Source organism: Thunnus maccoyii, chromosome 1 (genome assembly GCF_910596095.1).
Source record: "Thunnus maccoyii chromosome 1, fThuMac1.1, whole genome shotgun sequence".
Lineage (NCBI taxonomy): Eukaryota > Metazoa > Chordata > Actinopteri > Scombriformes > Scombridae > Thunnus > Thunnus maccoyii.
Window position 1 is genome coordinate 8,768,339 of NC_056533.1, and position 19,650 is coordinate 8,787,988.

Here is a 19,650-nt window from a genome sequence, read left to right on the forward strand (position 1 = left end):
GAGGCAGCCTTTGCATGTTCGTCCCATCTGTTTTCATCTTCCTGTGGTATCTCTCACCTCGGCTGCATGCCTGCCAACATTCTCTGCCATGAAGCAAAGACATTTTCTACAGGCTCTGCCATGCATATGGACGACCCTCCTCCAACACATAGCAGACAGGCAGAATGCTGCTTCTAACTCTGTACTCTACTGCAAATCAAAGCCCCTCATATTAAAGATCTGTAAACCAGCAGTAATTTAGCAACCAGACCGATGTGCAACAGCAAAATGCACAATGAGATTAAATAAATATCTGACCAATTGTCATAAAATGGGCCACACTATAGTGAGAATTATATGCTATTTCCTCTTTTCTGATATACTAAAAGCACCAAAATAGCAAAACTGCTGTCATCATATTACTTTACCAATGATCACATAATGTAGGAAAAGGATTTGCATGGCATTTTCATTTTTACAGTTCAATCTCTGGATATGCTAAGTGCCTTAAATGTAAATATATCAATGTCAATATAGCCACGTTTGATTTTTTTAATGTTCTGTAGTGCCCTCTAGAGGTCACTGAAAGTAATGGTAGTCAGGATTAGTGCCAATTCAACTCAGTTCAATTCAGTCCAGTAAAAATTGGGGTAATTTAAAGGAAAGAACTAAACATGCAAAAAGCACCTTACAACAAGCCACACAATACACATATCACACAAGTTGTACCATGTTACAGATGTCCATTTGTCAAATGTTTGTATTACCATAACCTGTGAAGTTGGAAACTTCAATTATGTTTTGTGTTGTTGTTATACTTTAACTCATACAGTGCAGGATAACCTGACAAGAACACACATGGTGGGATGAGTCTGAGACTCCAGATAAGTTCATCAGAGTCAGTAATGATGCATCATGAATGTAAAACCTTTATATTGAGCACTATACTAACCTACTCAGCCATAAACATTAACTGAACCAAACTGACTTGACTTTAATTGAAAATATTAAACATTAAGTCTATTTTTACATAAATGTATTCAAGCCTCTTTTAAGAAGTGTTTTATTTTAGATTTTCACGTCTTTTTAAAGTCCTCTTCCACTCAAAAATGTGTTTTGCTTATTGTTACTTCACATGGATGTTTGAACTTCACTGCGCAGAATGATGCATGTGCAGAGTTTGACACCAGAAAGCTGTTTTCACATTCATCTGTGGAAGAGGGAGAGTCTGCTTAAATCTGAGTTAAAGGTGTGTACCTACGAGCATGATCTATGACATCACAACTTTGGGAGCCAATCTTGGTTCAGTATGCAGCTCACACAAGTGTGATGTGAAGCCTCCAGTGCACAGACACTGAGGAAGGACTCAACAGTGAAGTAGGAGACATCTTGTATCCAGCAGTTAAACTGTTAAAATGAAGAATATTTGCATATTCTTAGATTCTGGATTTGTCAGTGAGGGAGAAGGAGTAGATAAGATTTATTTACTCACTAACTGAACTTTTTTGTGGAAAAACAACATCAGACACAAATTACTAATTGAAGCAGAGTATTTTTATGTCTTAAAACATATCTGGGGGGATCTTTAAGAAGTGTTGTACTCCATGTGGACATCATACCACTAGATGGCATCAAAGCATCTATAATTATGTTGCTCTAATATGTCCTAATACACTGCACTGTGTCACCTACCTTCAACTGATGTTTGTACTGTAGTTGTATTTCACTCTCACTGTCTGCGTTGTTCTATTATTCTTTGTATCTGCTTTGGCACAATTACTGAGATCATGAATGTTTCATTTTGTCTTGTCATATCTTGGTCTGGAGATGACAGGAGGTCACAGGTCACAATCCCCCTGCGAGACCAGGGAAGGAAATTAGAAACTCATCCCTCTTATCCCTCAACATATACTGTGCAAGATTAGATAACAACATTATACTATACAGTGTACTGTATATAATGTAGACTATGGATGTGCTGAGCAGCTAGTAGATGTCACTTTGCAAACACTGAATGTTAAACACATGAAGTTATTTAACAGAAAAGATGTTGCCTGTGAGCAACATCAACCAATCTTCACCAGAATGTCCACATCTCAACATCTGACAGGGGACAAAAACCAGAACCTGGAAAAGCAATTTCCCCCCTCACAGGTTTCCTTCTTTCTGGAGCTTTTTTCAAGGCTTCCTTTGATCCTATACAGTCCCTTCATCTATAAACAGAAATGAAACACTGACAAGAAAAATTCAAGGTGCTCACAGCAGCTTCCAGCTCATCCATTTACATATACATACAGTATGTCAGGAACAACACACACACACACACACACACACACACACACACACACATAGAGGCCCTGAACAGTATAGTCCCGTCTTGCCACTTATCATCTCCAACAAACCATCCACTCTAACAGCACTCTATTGTTCACAAACAATATGGACTTAACATATGGAATAAGGAAGTAATCCAACCAGCGAATTGCCATATGTTGACTCACTTTACTGACATGGACATTTAAATTTCTCTAATGTTGAGACATTTTCAAGTCACTGTGTATTTATTCAGCATTCTAAATACTGTATGTTCTTTTTTCCAGTTCTTTAAGTGAATATTACACACTACTATAAAGCATGTTACTTGGTGTAAGCTTTGAAGCATCCCTCATTTTACTTTAAAAAAAAACAACAACTTTTTCACATGTGTAGAAAAGAATCATCCAGCATGTACATATAACTTTGCAAGAAGATCGGGAGCTCTCCTCTTATTATATTGTGATTATAATTAGTTGCCAACTTAAAGGTCTTCTCTGGACATGTTTTAAGACATTGTAAAAATACTAACTTTGAAATCCTTAAAACAACAGCTGCTCCTCCTCCCTCATTAAATATTCCAGGATTTATGAAAAAACAAATAACTTACATGACACTACATACAAAACACATGACATATCTCTGCTTATAACTGGAGAGAAAATAGTAATGAAACAAAATGAAATGAAATGATTCCAGAACGGTGTTAACCTTTCCTGCTTCATCGTCCAGACAGCACAAGGGACCACTACTCCAGGGCCGAAGTCAGCTAACTTCGAGGTTAACTCCCTCCACTTTATCAACAGATGCCAAGCAAGAAATGGGAACTCAGCTTCAATCTTGAGGAGTTGCAGCATTTATTCACCGACAGAACAGCTCAAACTGTACATACACTGTACTACTAACAGTTACTGTCACAGCTAAACTACTAACTTCGTACTCTCTGCTCCAGTCGCCAGTGTCACTGTCAAACACGCTCTCACTCTCTTGATCGACCACACACTTGTACGCATGCAACCTACGACCATGTTGAAACTGAAGTTTAACAGAGTTACATCGAGCTGAACGGGTTGAGGCTACCTAGCTAGATGGGTGGTGACGGTGTAGAGGTGACGGTATCCTGCAAAAATAGCCGACTTTCTGTTGATGACATCACGTTCCCGTTCCCTATCACAGTCACACACGCTCTCTCTCTCGCTCTCCCTTGACCACACACACACGTCAGGCACACTTCCTACGCACTGGGCTATTCCTTAAAGAAACTACGCCAATTGTATAACAACGGTGACATTATCAGCAGTAAGTTACAGTACATAAGTACAACCCGTGTTAATCGTCACTTTCACAGACGTCGGAGAGGTACATTTATTTTTTTATGCTCTGTAGCTAAGCTAAGCTAAGCTAGGCTAATTAGTATTAGCATAGTTTATTAGCCAACTATGCTAATTAGCCTAGCATTAGCATCTTTGCTAAAAAATTTTGTTGAGGAAATATATTGTCAAGAAAAGAAGAAACGCATTTTATTGTATTATTCTGTCAAAAAATATTTTTTTAATTGCTGGTATTGAGTAGTAAGGCATTAACGTTACTGAGTAACTTATAGTATCACAAATGACTGATTATTTCTTCAGTAACGAGTAATGTGACTGATTACAATTTGAAATTCTGTCAGTATGTATCCTACAATAACGCCTTCTCCTACCAGGAGTAATTGTGAAGGTTGATTTGAATGTTTTCCTTGTGTTCAGTGGAGGGCTAGCTAACGTTAGCTGTTAACTTGGCGCAGGTGCTCCAGTTGAAGTTAAGTTAGATGTTTAGCGTCCAGCAAACAAGGAGGAATACCTCTTCCTATACTATTCAGTTGTTTTATTTGCAATTTCTGTTTTCGTATCTGGCCCGTGAAGCTTATAAAGTATTTATTCAGGGGTCACCTGGGTTTTTTTCCAGAGGTGGGAGGGTGTGAATCCCGCAGCTTCACTGTGAGGATGCTGCTGTGTGCAGTCCTCTTGATTAAAGCTAACGTTAGCTGGTGATGGTAAGTAAATAACTTCAAACCTCAGGCTGACTGTAGTTCAACAAAATCTCATTTTTTATTTAATTTCTACACGTTTTAATACAGAAAATGGCTTTGGCGTTGTTAGATATTTTTGACAGAGCTGCAATGAATAAATAACAATAATGAGTTTAAACTAATTATTTTTACTGTTTACAAATGAGTGAATTTATGTAATTACTTTGTCAATAAGTGATAAGTTATGGATACTTGATTTCTTTTCTGAGTAATTTGCCAAAAATGTGCATCTTTTGTTGTACATAGGGAATGCAAGTTCACTTTGTCGAGTATTACGTGTAAAATAGACTGCGCATCTAGATCTTCCTTTGTGATGAGTAAACTCCTCACACTTATCACTTTCTTTGCATAGTTGTGATGTGAATAAAAGAGCAACTACATCCAAAAACGTTTTTTTAATACTAAACTTCTATTCATTGCTTATCACAGAAAGAATAAATCAGTAGTCATTATGTGAACAGTTCAACTCATATGTGTTGGTGTTACCGTAATAGATGTGGCTCACTGTTTGACCCAGTGGAAGACGGGCAGCAGAAATTAGTTTTAATATACAGATATTGAGCAGGACTGTCACTATATACTCACTCTTGGTTTGCATGTTTAAATATGCTGAAAAGCAGTGTCCTGCTTCACTAGCGGGTATGGTGACTTGAACATGGTTGCTCTGTAAAGCGCAAATTATACTTGCAGTTTACATCTCTATGTGGTTTGTATAGAGATGTAAATGCAAGTATAATTTGTGCTTTCATGTAAAATTAAAAAGAAAAAAAAATGAGAAGAATGACAGGCATGCAAAATAACAGTTAAAACTAAACTTAACTAAACATTTTAAGTAAATAAAAAACTTATTTGTAAAATGTTTTGGAAATTATGAATTTTAAATTCAGATTAGAGTAGTTAGAGGAGAAAAGTAGAATAAGTAGTAATACTTCAAATGGTTACTGTAATACAGAATAAAGTAATTTGTCCTCCAATGAGGGGGGTGGAGGTGAGTTTAAATTTATTAACATAATTAAATCTAATCTGATGTAGAAACTAATTTAATATATCATCAAATCTAATATTCACCTGTACAAACTGCAGGCTGTTAGCGTTGGCAACAACAAATCATTCACCATAGTTTTTAAACACTTTGATTCGATTGGTCTGATAACAAACGGACTGTAGGAGTGAGGTGGACGATCTTTCCCTCAGAGCAACTTGAGAATGTCAGAAGACAAAAGAGGAAATCTTTGACATAATCAATCAGTCACACATCAATGGGACTTGAGACATCCTCAGCAGCTGTTTATTACTGGATGTGAACATCACAAACTGACTCTCTTGGGCTCTAAATGCCAGCTGGGTTCTCAGGAGAGAACAACAAAGACCAACTTGATGACATGAAAGGTTTTCTAGTCACTAATAAAGTCCTGATCAGAAGCTGATCAGGACTTTAGTGAGACGTCCTGACAGGATGCGTCACAGTGTGGTGTGGCATCAAAAAAAGAGAGAGAGAAATGACACACATTCAATTCAATTCAATGCAATTCAATTTTATTTATATACTGCCAAATCACAACAAAAGTCATCTCAGGGCATCTCTTTTCACATAGAATCCCCATACAATCCCCCATGAGCAAGCACTTTGCGACAGCGATAAGGAAAAACTCCCCCTTAATAGGAAGAAACCTCAAGCAGAACTGGACTCTAGGTGGGCGGTCATCTGCCGTGACCGGTTGGGTTGGGTTGAGAGAGAGAGAAAAGGGTGGGGGAGTGGGGACACAGAAAAGCAGAACAACAACATTAGATGCATGACTAGCAGCAAGAAACAGCAGGAGAAGGACAGAAGAAGGACATCAACACGCCAGCACGGTTTATGGGGTTTCCTGCGGATGAGAAAGCACAAAGAACTCCGGGGAAGAAGTCAAGTTAGTAATATGCATTAATAGTAAATGAATACATACAGATGGAGAGGAGGAGGAGGAGAGAGGAGCTCAGTGCATCAAGGGAAGTCCCCTGGCAGTCTAGGCCTATAGCAGCATAACTAGGGGCTGGTCCAAGGTGAGTCTGGCCGGCCCCAACTATAACTTTTATCACAAAGGAAAGTTTTAAGCCTACTCTTAAATGTAGAGAGGGTGTCTGTTTCCTGGACCGAATCTGGAAGATGGTTCCACAAGAGAGGAGCCTGATAGCTGAAGGCTCTGCCTCCCATTCTACTTTTAAAGACTGTAGGAACCACCAGTAAGTCTGATTTCTAGGAGCGCAGTGTTCTAGTGGGGTAATAGGGTACTATGAGCTCTTTAAGATATGAATTAAGCATACAAAATAACTAGTTAAAACACACTTCAACTAAAAACCTTTAAATCTAATAAATGATTTAGAAAATAATTTGACATTCAGATTTGAGTAGTTACAGGAGAAAAGTAGAATATGATTAAAAAAAAAATACAGAATAAAGTAATTTGTCCTCCCATGAGGGGATGGTGGTGAGTAAAATATTTTTAAAGGAATGAAAAGAATCAAAAGAATAGTAGTGTGTGTTTTCCAACGCAATCAAATCAAATGTACCACAACGATTCAAATCTGATTTCATATGATTTGATCTATTCCAAAATATTCTAATAGTCTTATTTCACACTCATGTCTTACACAGATAGAAAATATGTACGTAACACTTTCTTTGTGCTGTGAACTGGACGATTCAATCTTTAAAGTTGAACTAAGATTAAGAAAATAAAAATTGCTAAAAATGAACAAATGTCATTGTTGTTTGTTTTGACTTGTGTACTTGTTTGGCTCACTGAGACTCTCCAGTGGAACAAAGTGTTTTTCTTGTTATAAAATATCAGCTGGGTTTGTTGTCCATGTGCTGTTTTTAACAGGATCTTTGAATACAAAGTCACATCATACAGTTACACAGATTCATTTAAAGCAGCACAAGTTTCACCAGAGTTAAGATGATCCATGATCCAAAGCTCTGAAATCTGGGAACATGTTTGTTGTTCTAGATGATTGATATGATATTTTCTGTTTTCATTCTGTTGTTAGTAAACAAAAACACGTTTTCAGGACAATAAATTGGTTTGCTAAAGCAACTAAAAATTAAACAATAAAAACAAGCAAATTATGTCCAAAATGTTTTGAGTTGCTGGTGAAGAGCATGAAGGAGAAACATCAACACTTGTGAACCATAGTCTAGTCACTTGTAGCTACATTACAGACACTAATCTGGATGTGTTTCAGTGTGGAATATGTCGATGTAAATAACTTTCCTCATGGTTGACCTGCTGTAGACGGCCGTCATCATTCACTATACTTACATTCTTACATTCAAACTAAACATGGCAGCCGACTCCCAGCTGCTTCACTACAAAGCTTACAAAGAACTCTGATGCATGTTGAGCTTTTATATCTCCCACTAACTTTTTGGGATTCTGGTGTTAAACTCCTATTTACATTCAACATAAAACACACTGATACACTTTGGATTGATTATTGATTATTCTGTTTCCAAGAAAAGGTCCCTGATCATATCTGCAACAACAGCAATAATCTGTAAATACTCTGTTGTGGGAAACTAGTAAGAAGTGGTTTCTGTAACTAAAAGAGTGACTTTCAATAGTCACTCTGCTGCTGTTTCGTTTGTTTCATCAGTTCAGTGTTTAAGATCAGAGAAGACAGCATCAGAGGGTCCAGCTGCAGCAAAGTTTTAGTACTTTTACTACTCACACAAGTCCTAAAGCGTTTTACATAGCATATGAAATGTAAACCATTACACAGATGACAACCTGTGTACATCATTTACAGTTTGTCATTCACTCAGTACTGCTGTACATGTCAAATCTACATGGTACAGTGTTGTTGGCTGGTCTGGATCCATCAGAATATGTCCCCCTGACCTCACACTGATCTGCATCTTCTGTCTCATAAGTCTGTGAGCTGCCCTGCAAAGCATCATGGGACCTCAGCTCACACTCCCTCTGATCCAGCAGCATCAGGGGAAGGACAGGTGGAGCTGAAGGAGGCAACAGGCTCGACCGTCTCCAGAGCAAAGGAAGAGACATGTTGGTGCTCATGAGACAGAATGCAGGTTACAAGTCTAACATGTGAACCACGTCCACCTGCAGCTCTGTAATGACCTGACAGATGATGTCTCAACTCTGTATGAATTTAAGTAGGAAATCTGCATTATGTTTATGTCTGAGCAGAGATTAAATGCAAAGTGCTCTAGTGAAGGAAGGTCTGATGAAATATAACTGTAATTAAAAAATATTTAATCACAGCTAACCTGACTTGACTAAATCAACATTAATTCACCTAAGTGTAGAGTGCTCTGAACATCTCTGGGTTTACTTTGTAGCAGAGCAGTTGAGTTTCTGATGTGTGTGTTGACATATTTGAAAAGGTCACTATAAATGTGTTAAATGCCACTTTGACATGACAAAACCATTTACCATTGACTGTAACTTCCTGTATCTTGAAAATGAGGGCTGAGCTTAGTGTGCCATTAATGACTCTCAGCTATCTCGGCACTTTATCTACACCAGTGTTTGACAGAGAAAATTAGATTAGCCTTTATGAAAAGTGGATGAGCGGCAGTGAGAACATTCAAGTCTCCAACCTAACAAATCTGCCATTACCTGAAACTGACCTTTAAAAAGGAGAGATTTGGCTCCAAAGTGAGATTTTTCCGTTTTGGGAGTCCTTCCTCAGAATTTAAAGCAACTGAAAGGTAATATAAGGTGATGCTTTCCCCCTAAATTGAACCACAGAGCCATTTAAAAACTGTACAGAAAATCCCAGTGATACCTTAGTAATGAGGCAGTGTAAAGCACATCGAGGAATTAGACATTTACCTGCTGCAAAACATATACTCAACTAAAACTCCCCTTGGCTCATTCCAGAGTTACATACTGTAGAAATATCATGCAATGTGACACACTGAACAGTGTAAAAAGCTTTCACAACACCTGAATCAAACCTGGGAGGACAGTGAAGAGAAGTTACATGTGCATGTGATGCCATTGTTTTAGAGCAAGTAACAATGACGGACAAGATTTGAATCCATTTGGAGAAACAAACCCCCTAAACCCAATCAATCGTTAAATCTGATCTCTACTGGCCAAGAGATTCATTGAGCCTTACAACATTTAAGCTACTGTAGGCCAGAGAATGTATTCAGGCTAAGAATATCTCAGACCTAGAGTCGGACACATTATCTGACCCTTCTGACATAATATGGGAAAAGTGAATGAGTAGGCTTAAAGGCTGAAAGATCTGACCGGAGCAGTACTTTGAATCTGCACAGTTTTAAACAAACTCTGTAAGGAAAGCTCTCTTCTTACAGAACAACTGGTTTCTAACACTGACTGGACTGATCTGTGTGGGTTTCATGCTGATCAGCACATTGAAATGACGGTTGCAGTGGGGAAAACACAAAGTATGCAGTTTTGCTTGTCTTCAGCAGCTGTCCTTCGCGAGCTACAGGTACATACATCTGTTTTGTGAGCAGTACAACTGGAATAAATGTTGAAGGGAGGCCTGTATGATGATGCGCTCATCATACAATGTGCTCTCCTCTCACTGTAGGAGACGTAATATGAGTGGACAGTCCTGGGAAGGATCAGTGAGCAGTGAATAAGTTGGCATTCTCCAGCCGAGAAGAGAAAGTAATGTGGCCAAGTTCAAGACAATGTAAGCAAAAACCTGCTCTACCGTAACAATAAGCAGACAACAAGCACGCAATAGCTTTCAATCTTGGCTGAAAATAAGATTAGACTGACAACAGCTCCACTATCAGCAATATGGATTCTGGCAGGCGTCCAAAAAGATTAAAACAACACTGTTGTCACGGGCTGCTATGGTTGTGTGTTATGTTTTATTCGTGCATCAAGCCAATGGCAATTCGGTCATTTAGTTTGTCAGGACAGAGTAACATCATCGCCCTTGACCGCATGTGCTGACTGCTCTGGTAACAGGGACCCAGCTTCAGGGTCTCCAGAGGATTCAGTGGGACTGGTTGTGAGATGACAACATCAGTGTTAAAATGTCCTGGGTTTTACAATTCCCTTCAGAGACTCTGACAGTCACTTGGATCGTCCACTTCATCCTGTTCGACACAGCTGCCAATCTAGACAGAAAATCCCAGAAAATCACTACAGCAGGTACAGCAACTAAAGCAAAATTCAAAATGCCATGATAGGTTTGGGTTATATATATTATGACTTATGATATATTGTTAGAAATACTCAATTATTTTAAAGGAATAGTATGACATTTTGGGAAATACTTGTGCGTGTGAGTACGAGCTAGAGCAAGTAGGGCAATTAGCTTAGCTTACCTTTGCTTAGCGTAAAGCCTAAAAGCAGGGAAAACAGTTAGCCTGGCTCTGTTAACCACCTCTAAATAACATGTTGCATATCATTTGTTTAATGTGTACACAAATAGAAATGTAAAAACAAAGGTTTTGCAGATTTTACATGGAGCAGAAGCATGAGCTGCTGTCTGTCAAGAAATAGTTGCACTATGTAACTCCCCTTTTACCACAAACATTTTTACATTTCTGCAGATTAATGGAATTAGATACAATGTGTAAATTACTGAGATTTAGATGTGTTGGTAGGCAGAGTTTTTAACTTAGGACAGAGCCGGACTAGCTGTTTCCCTCTACTTCCAGTCTTTAGCTAAGCTATGTTAAGCTAAGCTAATCACCCTCAGCTTCATATTTAGCACACAGACATGAAGAGGTGTTACTGGCCTTCTAATCTAACTCACGGCAAGAAAGCAAATAAGCGTATTTCTCAAATTTATCAAACTATTACTTTAAGTTAAAAAAACAAGCCTATTATATAAAAAGTTTGGACGATGCCATTGTTTAGGCATTAAAAGCTGAATAAGTTGCTCCTTTCGTAATTGTATCTGATCAAGGCTGTAATAACCAAACCCTTTTCCTTTATGCTAAAAAAATCATTTGAATCATTTCATTTCAAATATAATCAGGGGTGAAACAACAGTAGTAGTTTGTTTACAAAGCAAACTGACAAACCAGGTTATACTGGGTTTTGTAATCTCTATTATTTTACACAGTAGTGGTACTACATTGTTGCACAACAATATATAGTTTCAGGCTTTTTGTTACATATTGAGTGGACACTAATATCACATACCGTAGTAGGATAGTTACATACTAGGTTATATTGTTGCATATCCATTAGTCTTCCTCTGCAGCTCTGCCCTGGGGAGATCCAAACCCTCCCTGGACAGCTGGGAGATGTAAAGTTATCTTAAGTCTACCTCAGATTATTCTCACAGGTAGTCGTGTCTAGTGCACCTCCATAAGGAGGCATCCAAGTGGCATCCTACCGAGATGCTGGATCCATCTCAACTGGCTCTGGTTTTCTTGGATTTCCAAACTCCCTGGAAGTTTCCTGAGACATCTAATTTTGGCTGTAGGAATCTGCAATCTCATTTTTTTCAGTCATTACCCCACTCTCATGGCTACAGGCAAAGAGTGGACACTGGAAAAATAGACTGACCAATTAAATGAGAGTTTTGCCTTGTTGCTCAGTTTTCATTCCAGTGCTATGGTCCGTTACAATGTGCTCATAACTGCAGCTCACACACCCTACCACTGATAAAATATAATGGTTTATAGTGACCAGATGTAGATACACTGTAGATGTAGAATAATGCTGTATATTGTCACACAGTACGCTGTGGTTGTAGGCTATACTGTGATCTTTTCCATCCATTGCATTATACAAGACTATATCTGTCATAGAAGTTTGGTCAATTCATGTTCTTTGTTACTGACAGTCACTTTGATCAGAGCCGCCTCAATGACTCCCAGAGCAGATGTGAGGCAAAACATCAAAGCATCCTGGGTACTGTTGTGTTTGCTGCCATTAGACAGCAGCAAATAGGAGAGACAAACTGCCCTTTCTTGTGTAATCACAGGGGATTTTTTGTTGGGCCATGGCAGAAGCCAAACGCTGATCAGAAGCCAAAATCTGACTGATGACTTTCAGGTCGTTCAAATCAGCAGCATTTTGTGGTGTAGCGGGAGTGTAACATGCTTTGATTCGTGGCTCTGTCTCTTGCACGGCTGCAGCAATTTATCTCTAGTATGTTTTTGGATTCTGGGGTCAATTCACAGAATTTTATGAGATTGGAGTTGGAGCTGTTGGAGCCACCTGATGCTAGCTGGAGACATCATTTCTATGTTCTATGTATATATTCTATGTAAACTGGAGAGAATGTATCACATTTAGTATCACAGTTTTGCTAAACTCATTCGTCCCAAACACAGAATCATTAAGCTTATAATGATAACCATTGGAACCTCGATGTATCTCAGCTAATCACTGCCTGTATGTTATGATCAAAACATTTGTATTTAATCAAACAACATGCTATCGTTAACTAAGTTACTAGTCTTCCAGTGATATAATTCTCCACATAAGATGATGAAGATGATTTTATTCGGTACAGTTTATGAGTATTTTTGTAACAACACGCATTTTTTTGCACCCAATCTACATATTTCATTACATTTGTTTAAACTGCACCCAAAACACTTGACGAGACAAATAGAGCAGCAGTTAATTTGCATAATCCAGCCAATCAAGTCCAACATACAGTAAGTGCAAAAGTAGTCTATGCCTTTAAGAGTGTTTTATATAACTGCTCTGAAAATACCATCAACCTCATCTTTCAGAATTAGTTTTACATGAGTGCAGTTAAATATGGAGGTGCGACTGTAGTTACATCCGAGTATTTATCTGTTTAGGAATCCACACATAATAAAAAGTTGCAGTGACAGTTTGATTGAGGGAATGGATTAGATTTAATCTGGGGATTTTGTTTCTGTTTGTGTCTGTGACCTTGATAGTTTTCTGCACCAGGCTGCTGATAGAGTTCCTTTCATTATCTTGTTTTTACCTCTCAATCACAGTTTTCCTCATTACACAAACAATGCTGTGGCTTATGGCAGACTAAGATCAACGCACCATGTGAATGCTGTCTGACTGACATGATGGTCCTTCATTTTCCAGAGGGAATGGACTGGATGAATACATCTCTAAAAAGCTCTCATGTTGTTATGGCTGCAAATCCCTAAAAGTCATTTAAGGCTCCCTTATAGAGCTTTGTGTAACTGCGTACGTCTCCACAGCACTGTTGTGTAACCCAACAATCAACTTCTATTTCCCATTTAGTGCTGAAACTATCTCCACAGACTGCTGAATGAATATTTCATATAGCAGATTTATCTCAAAATGGGAGCCAGTTCCCCAGCACACAAACCATCAGACAGCAGTTGTCGTATGATGACAGATGTTATATAACCCTGAAGTAAGATCGACAGACCCACGCAGCAGACACACACAAAAACACACCCAGAGACAAACATGTATAAGTCCACAAGGAGATGGATGTGTGATGCTTCCAGACTTATTTTATACATGTATGTTAGGTTTGGTTGTGAAATTATTCAACCAGTTCAAGAAACGGTGTTAGATTTCTGTTTCTACTCTGTTTTTCTCATCATGTTGAGCTCTATGTACTGACATGGCATGACTGCCCTCCTCCTCCTCTTCCACTGACACAGTCAGACACCTGCTGTCAGTGGATTTCGGCCCAAGCTGTGCACAGTTGCTGTCATTTTCCCCAGAAGTCATCCCTCTTTTAGAAGGTGAAGCTTTGGCAGTGCATTTCAAAGACTCCGTTATCACCGTGGTATTGGTTTCCTTATCTGACATCACTGCGGTTTTGCGGTAGCAGGTCCTCAGCCTCTTGCGGAAGCGTATGGTGAACAGGCCGTAGATGATGGGGTCCAAGCAGGTGTTGAAAAGCCCAAAGATGAACAGGATGTGAGTGAGGGAGTGAGAGACTTTCCCTTCTAGGTCGTCTGGGAAGAACCAGTACCACAAACCCAGCAGGTAGTACGGAGTCCAGCAGACTATGAAGCAGATCACTATGACTATGCTCATTTTAAGAGTTCTCATTCGTGCTTTGGGAATGTTGTTCTTTGAGCAGCGTAGATGTGGCTCATTGGGGGACACTGGAGGGAAAAAAAAGTCAGGAGTTATTGAACAGCTACCTTTGTGATTTAAATAAATGCACCAAATTGATTCTGTATGCTGTTTCTATTGAGTCATGTCTCATTACATTCTGAACAAGCAAACACCAGACTCATCTTCAAACTTACAGCTCTTTTTTGTCATCCGCTTGGAGATCTGGATGAAGATCCTGGTGTAGCAGATAATCATTATGACCAGCGGCAGCAAGAAGAGGCAGGAGAAGGTAAACATGTTGTAGGCCGTTTCTTGCCAGTGAGTGACGAAGCTCCCCCTAGTGGTACACTGAGTAAAGTTTGCAGGATAGGTGATGGTCACATTACGGAAAATGAACATCTGCAGAATTAAAAATAAAAGAAAAATGTTGTGATCACATTTTTCCTGCAGCAGTTATCATCCAATATTCTCTTTCTTCCTGTCTGATGGTTTGGTTTTGACCAAACCTCCCACTATCCCTAAGAATTACACTCATGTAGCACAAAATTTATGACCAGTGGTAATGTTCAATGCCAGTTAATACTGTGTCCTCTTTCTATCATGGTAAAAACTAAAGGTGTGGAGGTCGGGGTGGTTGTTGGTTATTTAACACATTGAGACCTGAGTTTGCATCCCATCTTAGACTACCAATTAATGTTGGCTTTCTTCAATATTTAACCATGAAGATGTTTTCTCTCCAACCTTAACCAAGTAGTTTCAGTTTCTACAGCCAGGAGACAGTTAGCTTACCTTAGCATAAAGATTAAAATCAGGGGGAAACAGCTAGCCTGGTTCTGTCCAAAGGTAATAAAATCAACGTACAAGCACCTCTAAAACTCAAAAATGAACATGCTATATCTCATTTATTTAATTCATACAAAAACTTAAGTGTAAAAGTGAGGTTCTAGTGGTTTTATGAGGGGTTTTGTGTCAGACAGACCTAGAGTCTTTTTGTCATGATGTTGCCCGGCAAGCAAAGGAGACCTCAAGAAAGACCTCTGGGCCCAGCTTAGATGTAGTCCAGCACATAACTCCCTGCAAAACCACAACTTGTTTTTACCTTTGGACAGAGCCAGGCTAGCTGTCTTTATGCTAAGCTAAGCTAACTCTCTCCTAGCTGTAACTTCATATTTAGCATACAGACTTGAGAGTGGTATCGATATTCTCATCTACCTGCAAGAAAGTTGATTTTTATCAACGCATTTCCCAAAATGTCTGATTAGTCTTTTAATCATAATTAGGGCTGTAACTAAAAATTATGTTCATTTTCAATCAATCTGTCTTTTATTTTCATGAATAACTGATCATTTTGTCATAGCTTGTTTTACCTGCAGCCCAAAACCCAAAGATTTACAGTTTACTATCATATGTGAGAAAGAAAAGCATCAAATCCTCACATTTGACATGCTGGAACCAGAAATTGTTTGGCATTTCTGCTTGAAAAATAACTGAAATTATTAATTGATGATCAAAATAGTTGCTTATTAATTTTCTATTGATTGACTAATCTATTCATCAACTAATTATTTCCACTCTAATCATAATGCATTTGCCATGTGTGCATATTGTATGAATTATTGATTGAAAACACTGATATTTAACATTTCAAATCATTGCTGTTTAGGGTAATGCAGGGTTTTGCAGATTCGTCACACCAACGTGTTGTTTGGAGAGTGCAGGCTGGACTGTATCGCCACACTTCTGCTTTTATCTCACGTGATCAACAGTGTTACATGCTATGCTGCTATGTTTCAGTGGGTACAGTGAAGCATCTTTACTGCCAGGATTAGAGATGAAGGGCTTTGTCATTGAGTCCATGTGTGACTCAATGATAGAGCCACTAATCCCTGACACTGAGACATTCTGGGCCACTAAATCATGCATCTAAGCTTCTACCAAATGCCATATTTATACAAATGCACAGAGATATGTAAATGGAGTGGATGATGAACAATGTAAAAGAATTCATTTTTTTAATGTAAACATTAAGCCAGATTTTCCTAGCATGTGCGGTTTGCCTACACTTTAATACTTCTGTAACTGAGATAATACATGCAAATCCAGTGATCTGTTGCCAGATATAAAGGCATATAGCCTGCTTACTATAACACTGTGCATGGAGTAGAGTTTACAGTCATTCAAGGAAAAGCTTCACACATAAGAGATCAGTTCACAGTGTATCCTGTGACCCATCACTTCTCTCTTAATCACTTTCTTCATCCTAAGTCTCTGTGTTTAACAAAACCAAACAGGCTGTAAACACCTGTCATGTCAAACCAGTCTCACTTGGCCTTACCTGAGGGATCGAGAACAAGGCGCTCATAGTCCACGCCACCGTCAGCATGACCCTGTTCCTTTGCGGGGCCATGCCGATGGCCAGAGGGTTGAGGATTGCCGACTGTCTGTCCAGACTAATCACTACTGTGATAAAGGCACAGGAGTACATGGCCTGAAGCTTGAGGAACATCAGGAATCTGCAGGCCAGGTCGCCAGCCAGCCACTGAACTGTGATGTTCCACACTGCATCCACTGGCATCACGATAAAGGTAACCAAGAGATCGGCTGCAGTCAAGTTGACGATCAGCACTCGGACGTGGGATTTGCGTTTGTGGCCACTGGCTGCCCACAGCACAGCCAAGTTGCAGAAAGAGGATATACCACACAGGATGAAAGTAATGATCACTCTGACTTTAGCTGCTGTGGAAAAGGTGGGAAGCTGCAGTGCTTTGTCCACTGATGTCCAGTTACAGTGAGGAGCCAGCCAATCGCAGCTAGAATTGAGGTCGTATCCCGAGCTCTGTTGATACATAGTGACTGGAGGTTCACAGCAGGAGGAGGCATTCATTTTCTGACCCTCAACAAGGAGTCAGCATTTTGTTCAGCTACATGGAGGCTGGTGGCACCAAAGGGAGATAAAACAAAATATACACAACATGAGCCGTATGCATGAAGATTCATCCGCATGGATTTGCAGTAATATGGAGTAATACAGCGGCTGACAGAGGGAGCAGACTTCTGTGTAGGGCACATCTCTCTGATGCTCACTGAGGTGGAAACATACTATGATCGCCTCTAACAAACCACAGTATATGCATAGGGGGTCTCCAGACTATTGAATAAGCAGCACCACCAACAGCACCACCTGACAACCAATCAAGTTAATTACATCCTAATGACTAATGACATTCCAATGACTCTCTATTGGTCAATAAAGATGGAAATGGCTCAAACATTTCGACAAATTCTGTTTATTTCTCTTTATTTTCCTGAGGAGAGCCTCAGCCTGGTATTTAAAACGTTTCCATTTAGCAATATTACACTACAAATCCAACTGAAAATGCAATAAATAAAAGATTAATTGTAGCTTTTAATTTGCATGTTTTATTATCATATTCCTCGATGGTGTAAAAAATGATTCTGTAATTATCTTGTACTATATATTTGGTGTGAATGCTTAAAAGTCAAGGAAGTACTTAAAAACAACAGTAACCAAATACTACACTTCACATAAGGCTGTGTGGTTTAATCTATGTGTGCGCGTATTTGTACAGAATGCTTTTGCTCATTATATGTAGTGGGAGGAAATATAAGCGCATTACCATATAAATAACGCAAATAGCTACAATAAACTCACATTTATGTCCGATGTTTGTCCGAGTCTGTTTTTTAGTGAAAAAAGAAAGTGCAATCCTCCTTTATGGAAGTCTCAGACCCCGCTGCGGCTCCATCCCCCGGGTTGAGCCCTCAAGACGAGTACAGCGCTGAGTTTCTGAGTAGTCTGGTAGTCGGTCTGAAGAGTCTCCAGTCTTCCCTCGCACTTTTATCTCAGTGTCCCTTCGAGTGGTTTTCAGACGGGTTTTGTTCATCCTCCGCGGTGCGCGTCAGTCGCTCCGTGGGCGCGGCCACGAGCATCACCGCATCCCAGGAGCGTCAATTCAATGAACCCTGAGCTCCGGCAAAGTTTCTAATTTTAACCCCGCCAGAGTAAATGTAAGGAGACACTGCAGCCCCTATTAGCGTCATTTTAACACAAAACCTGCTCTTATTAACTGTACTTCTTAATTATGTCTGGCAAGGTTATGTAATGATATACTAGTGGAGAATATCTGTACAAAATACACTTATGCAGGCCTGATGGTTTTGTTTGTTTGTTTGTTTGTTTGTTTTTCTTTCCTATTTTGCCACCTCTGCATTATTTAGTAATTTATTTGTTTACCTTGTCGAGGCAGGAGCAACTCTTCTACTTCTTCCAGTCTTACATCTGTACTCCATAAAGCTTAAACACACAAATATAATGCAAGGAACCTTTGGAGAAAATGATCCTCAAGAAACAAGAAAGTATAGCTTTAAAAGTAATAACAACTGTTACCTGTAAGCCTATTCTGGCATATTTACAACTCAATGCATTGGCGGGGCACGTCACCCAATTCACAATAAATAAATAATAACCTACACATTTTCCTACCTTTCCACTGTTATTACTGAGCTTTAATATTAATATTAACACTGGGTTTTTGCATGGGTGTGAATGGAATCTCATTGTGGTGCTCAAAGCATGAAGAATCACTTTGACTTTTGACTAGTTCTGTGAACTATAGGCCTTTAAGTACACCACAATATCCTGAGTGCACATCCTGACTTTGACCTCACTCTCATACAATCTTTCATATGTTTATACAAAGTCTTGTTTCCATACATTCAGTACAAGATCCTCAAACATTCTGCAGGCACATAATCACACACCTACACTGTATACTCCTGTTCTCTTATACCTATGTCAGCTGTGGAGGAGGGTGTAATCTCAGCTCTTTATATGAGGTAACAAAACAATTCTTATGTGTGCTTCCATAAAGGCTCTTGAGCAAAAAAAAAAGAGGAAAGATGCTTAGTTAAGTCAAGACAGTTTTTATTTGTATAGCCTGATATTATAAACCACAAATTTGCCTCAGGGGGCCTTACAATTGTACAGCAATACAACATTCTCTATCCTTAAACCCTTGATTCGAATAAGGAAAAACTCCCTAAAAAACCCTTTAACGGGAAAACAATGGAAGAAACCTCAGGAAGAACAGAGGAGGGATCCCTCTCATAGGGCAGACAGATGTGCAGTAGGTGTTGTGTGTACAGAATAGACAGAGAAAGCAGAAATACAGAAATACAGCATAGAAAAGCTGAGAGGAAGTCATTACCAATAACACCAAAGTCCCAGAGTCAGGAGTTAAAGACTTTGCATCAGGAGAACTCCTGTTGAAA

General features: G+C 39.2%; 1 protein-coding gene and 1 long non-coding RNA gene across 4 annotated transcripts; one reads left to right on the forward strand and one right to left on the reverse strand.

Annotated features, from left to right (window-relative positions):
• The first annotated feature begins 3,039 nt into the window (after positions 1 to 3,039).
• Positions 3,040 to 14,213, forward strand: LOC121899502. 2 transcript variants are annotated; one of them, XR_006096734.1, is made up of 5 exons: positions 3,040 to 4,327; positions 8,277 to 9,832; positions 9,935 to 10,509; positions 13,953 to 14,036; positions 14,126 to 14,213. It is a non-coding gene; the product is annotated as an uncharacterized LOC121899502 (long non-coding RNA). The 2 variants fall into 2 exon arrangements; XR_006096731.1 differs by having other exon boundaries at positions 8,277 to 10,509.
• LOC121899491 (gonadotropin-releasing hormone II receptor-like) lies at positions 13,113 to 18,282 on the reverse strand. 2 transcript variants are annotated; one of them, XM_042415357.1, is made up of 4 exons: positions 18,032 to 18,282; positions 16,694 to 17,290; positions 14,553 to 14,706; positions 13,113 to 14,405 (listed from the first exon to the last, which is right to left on the reverse strand). In XM_042415357.1, the coding sequence occupies exons 2-4, from the start codon at positions 17,240 to 17,242 to the stop codon at positions 13,858 to 13,860; spliced, it is 1,251 nt and encodes a 416-aa protein (XP_042271291.1). In that variant the 5' UTR covers positions 17,243 to 17,290; positions 18,032 to 18,282; the 3' UTR covers positions 13,113 to 13,857. The 2 variants fall into 2 exon arrangements, with proteins under 2 accessions (XP_042271291.1, XP_042271281.1); XM_042415347.1 differs by having other exon boundaries at positions 14,553 to 14,757.
• Positions 18,283 to 19,650: the final 1,368 nt, after the last annotated feature.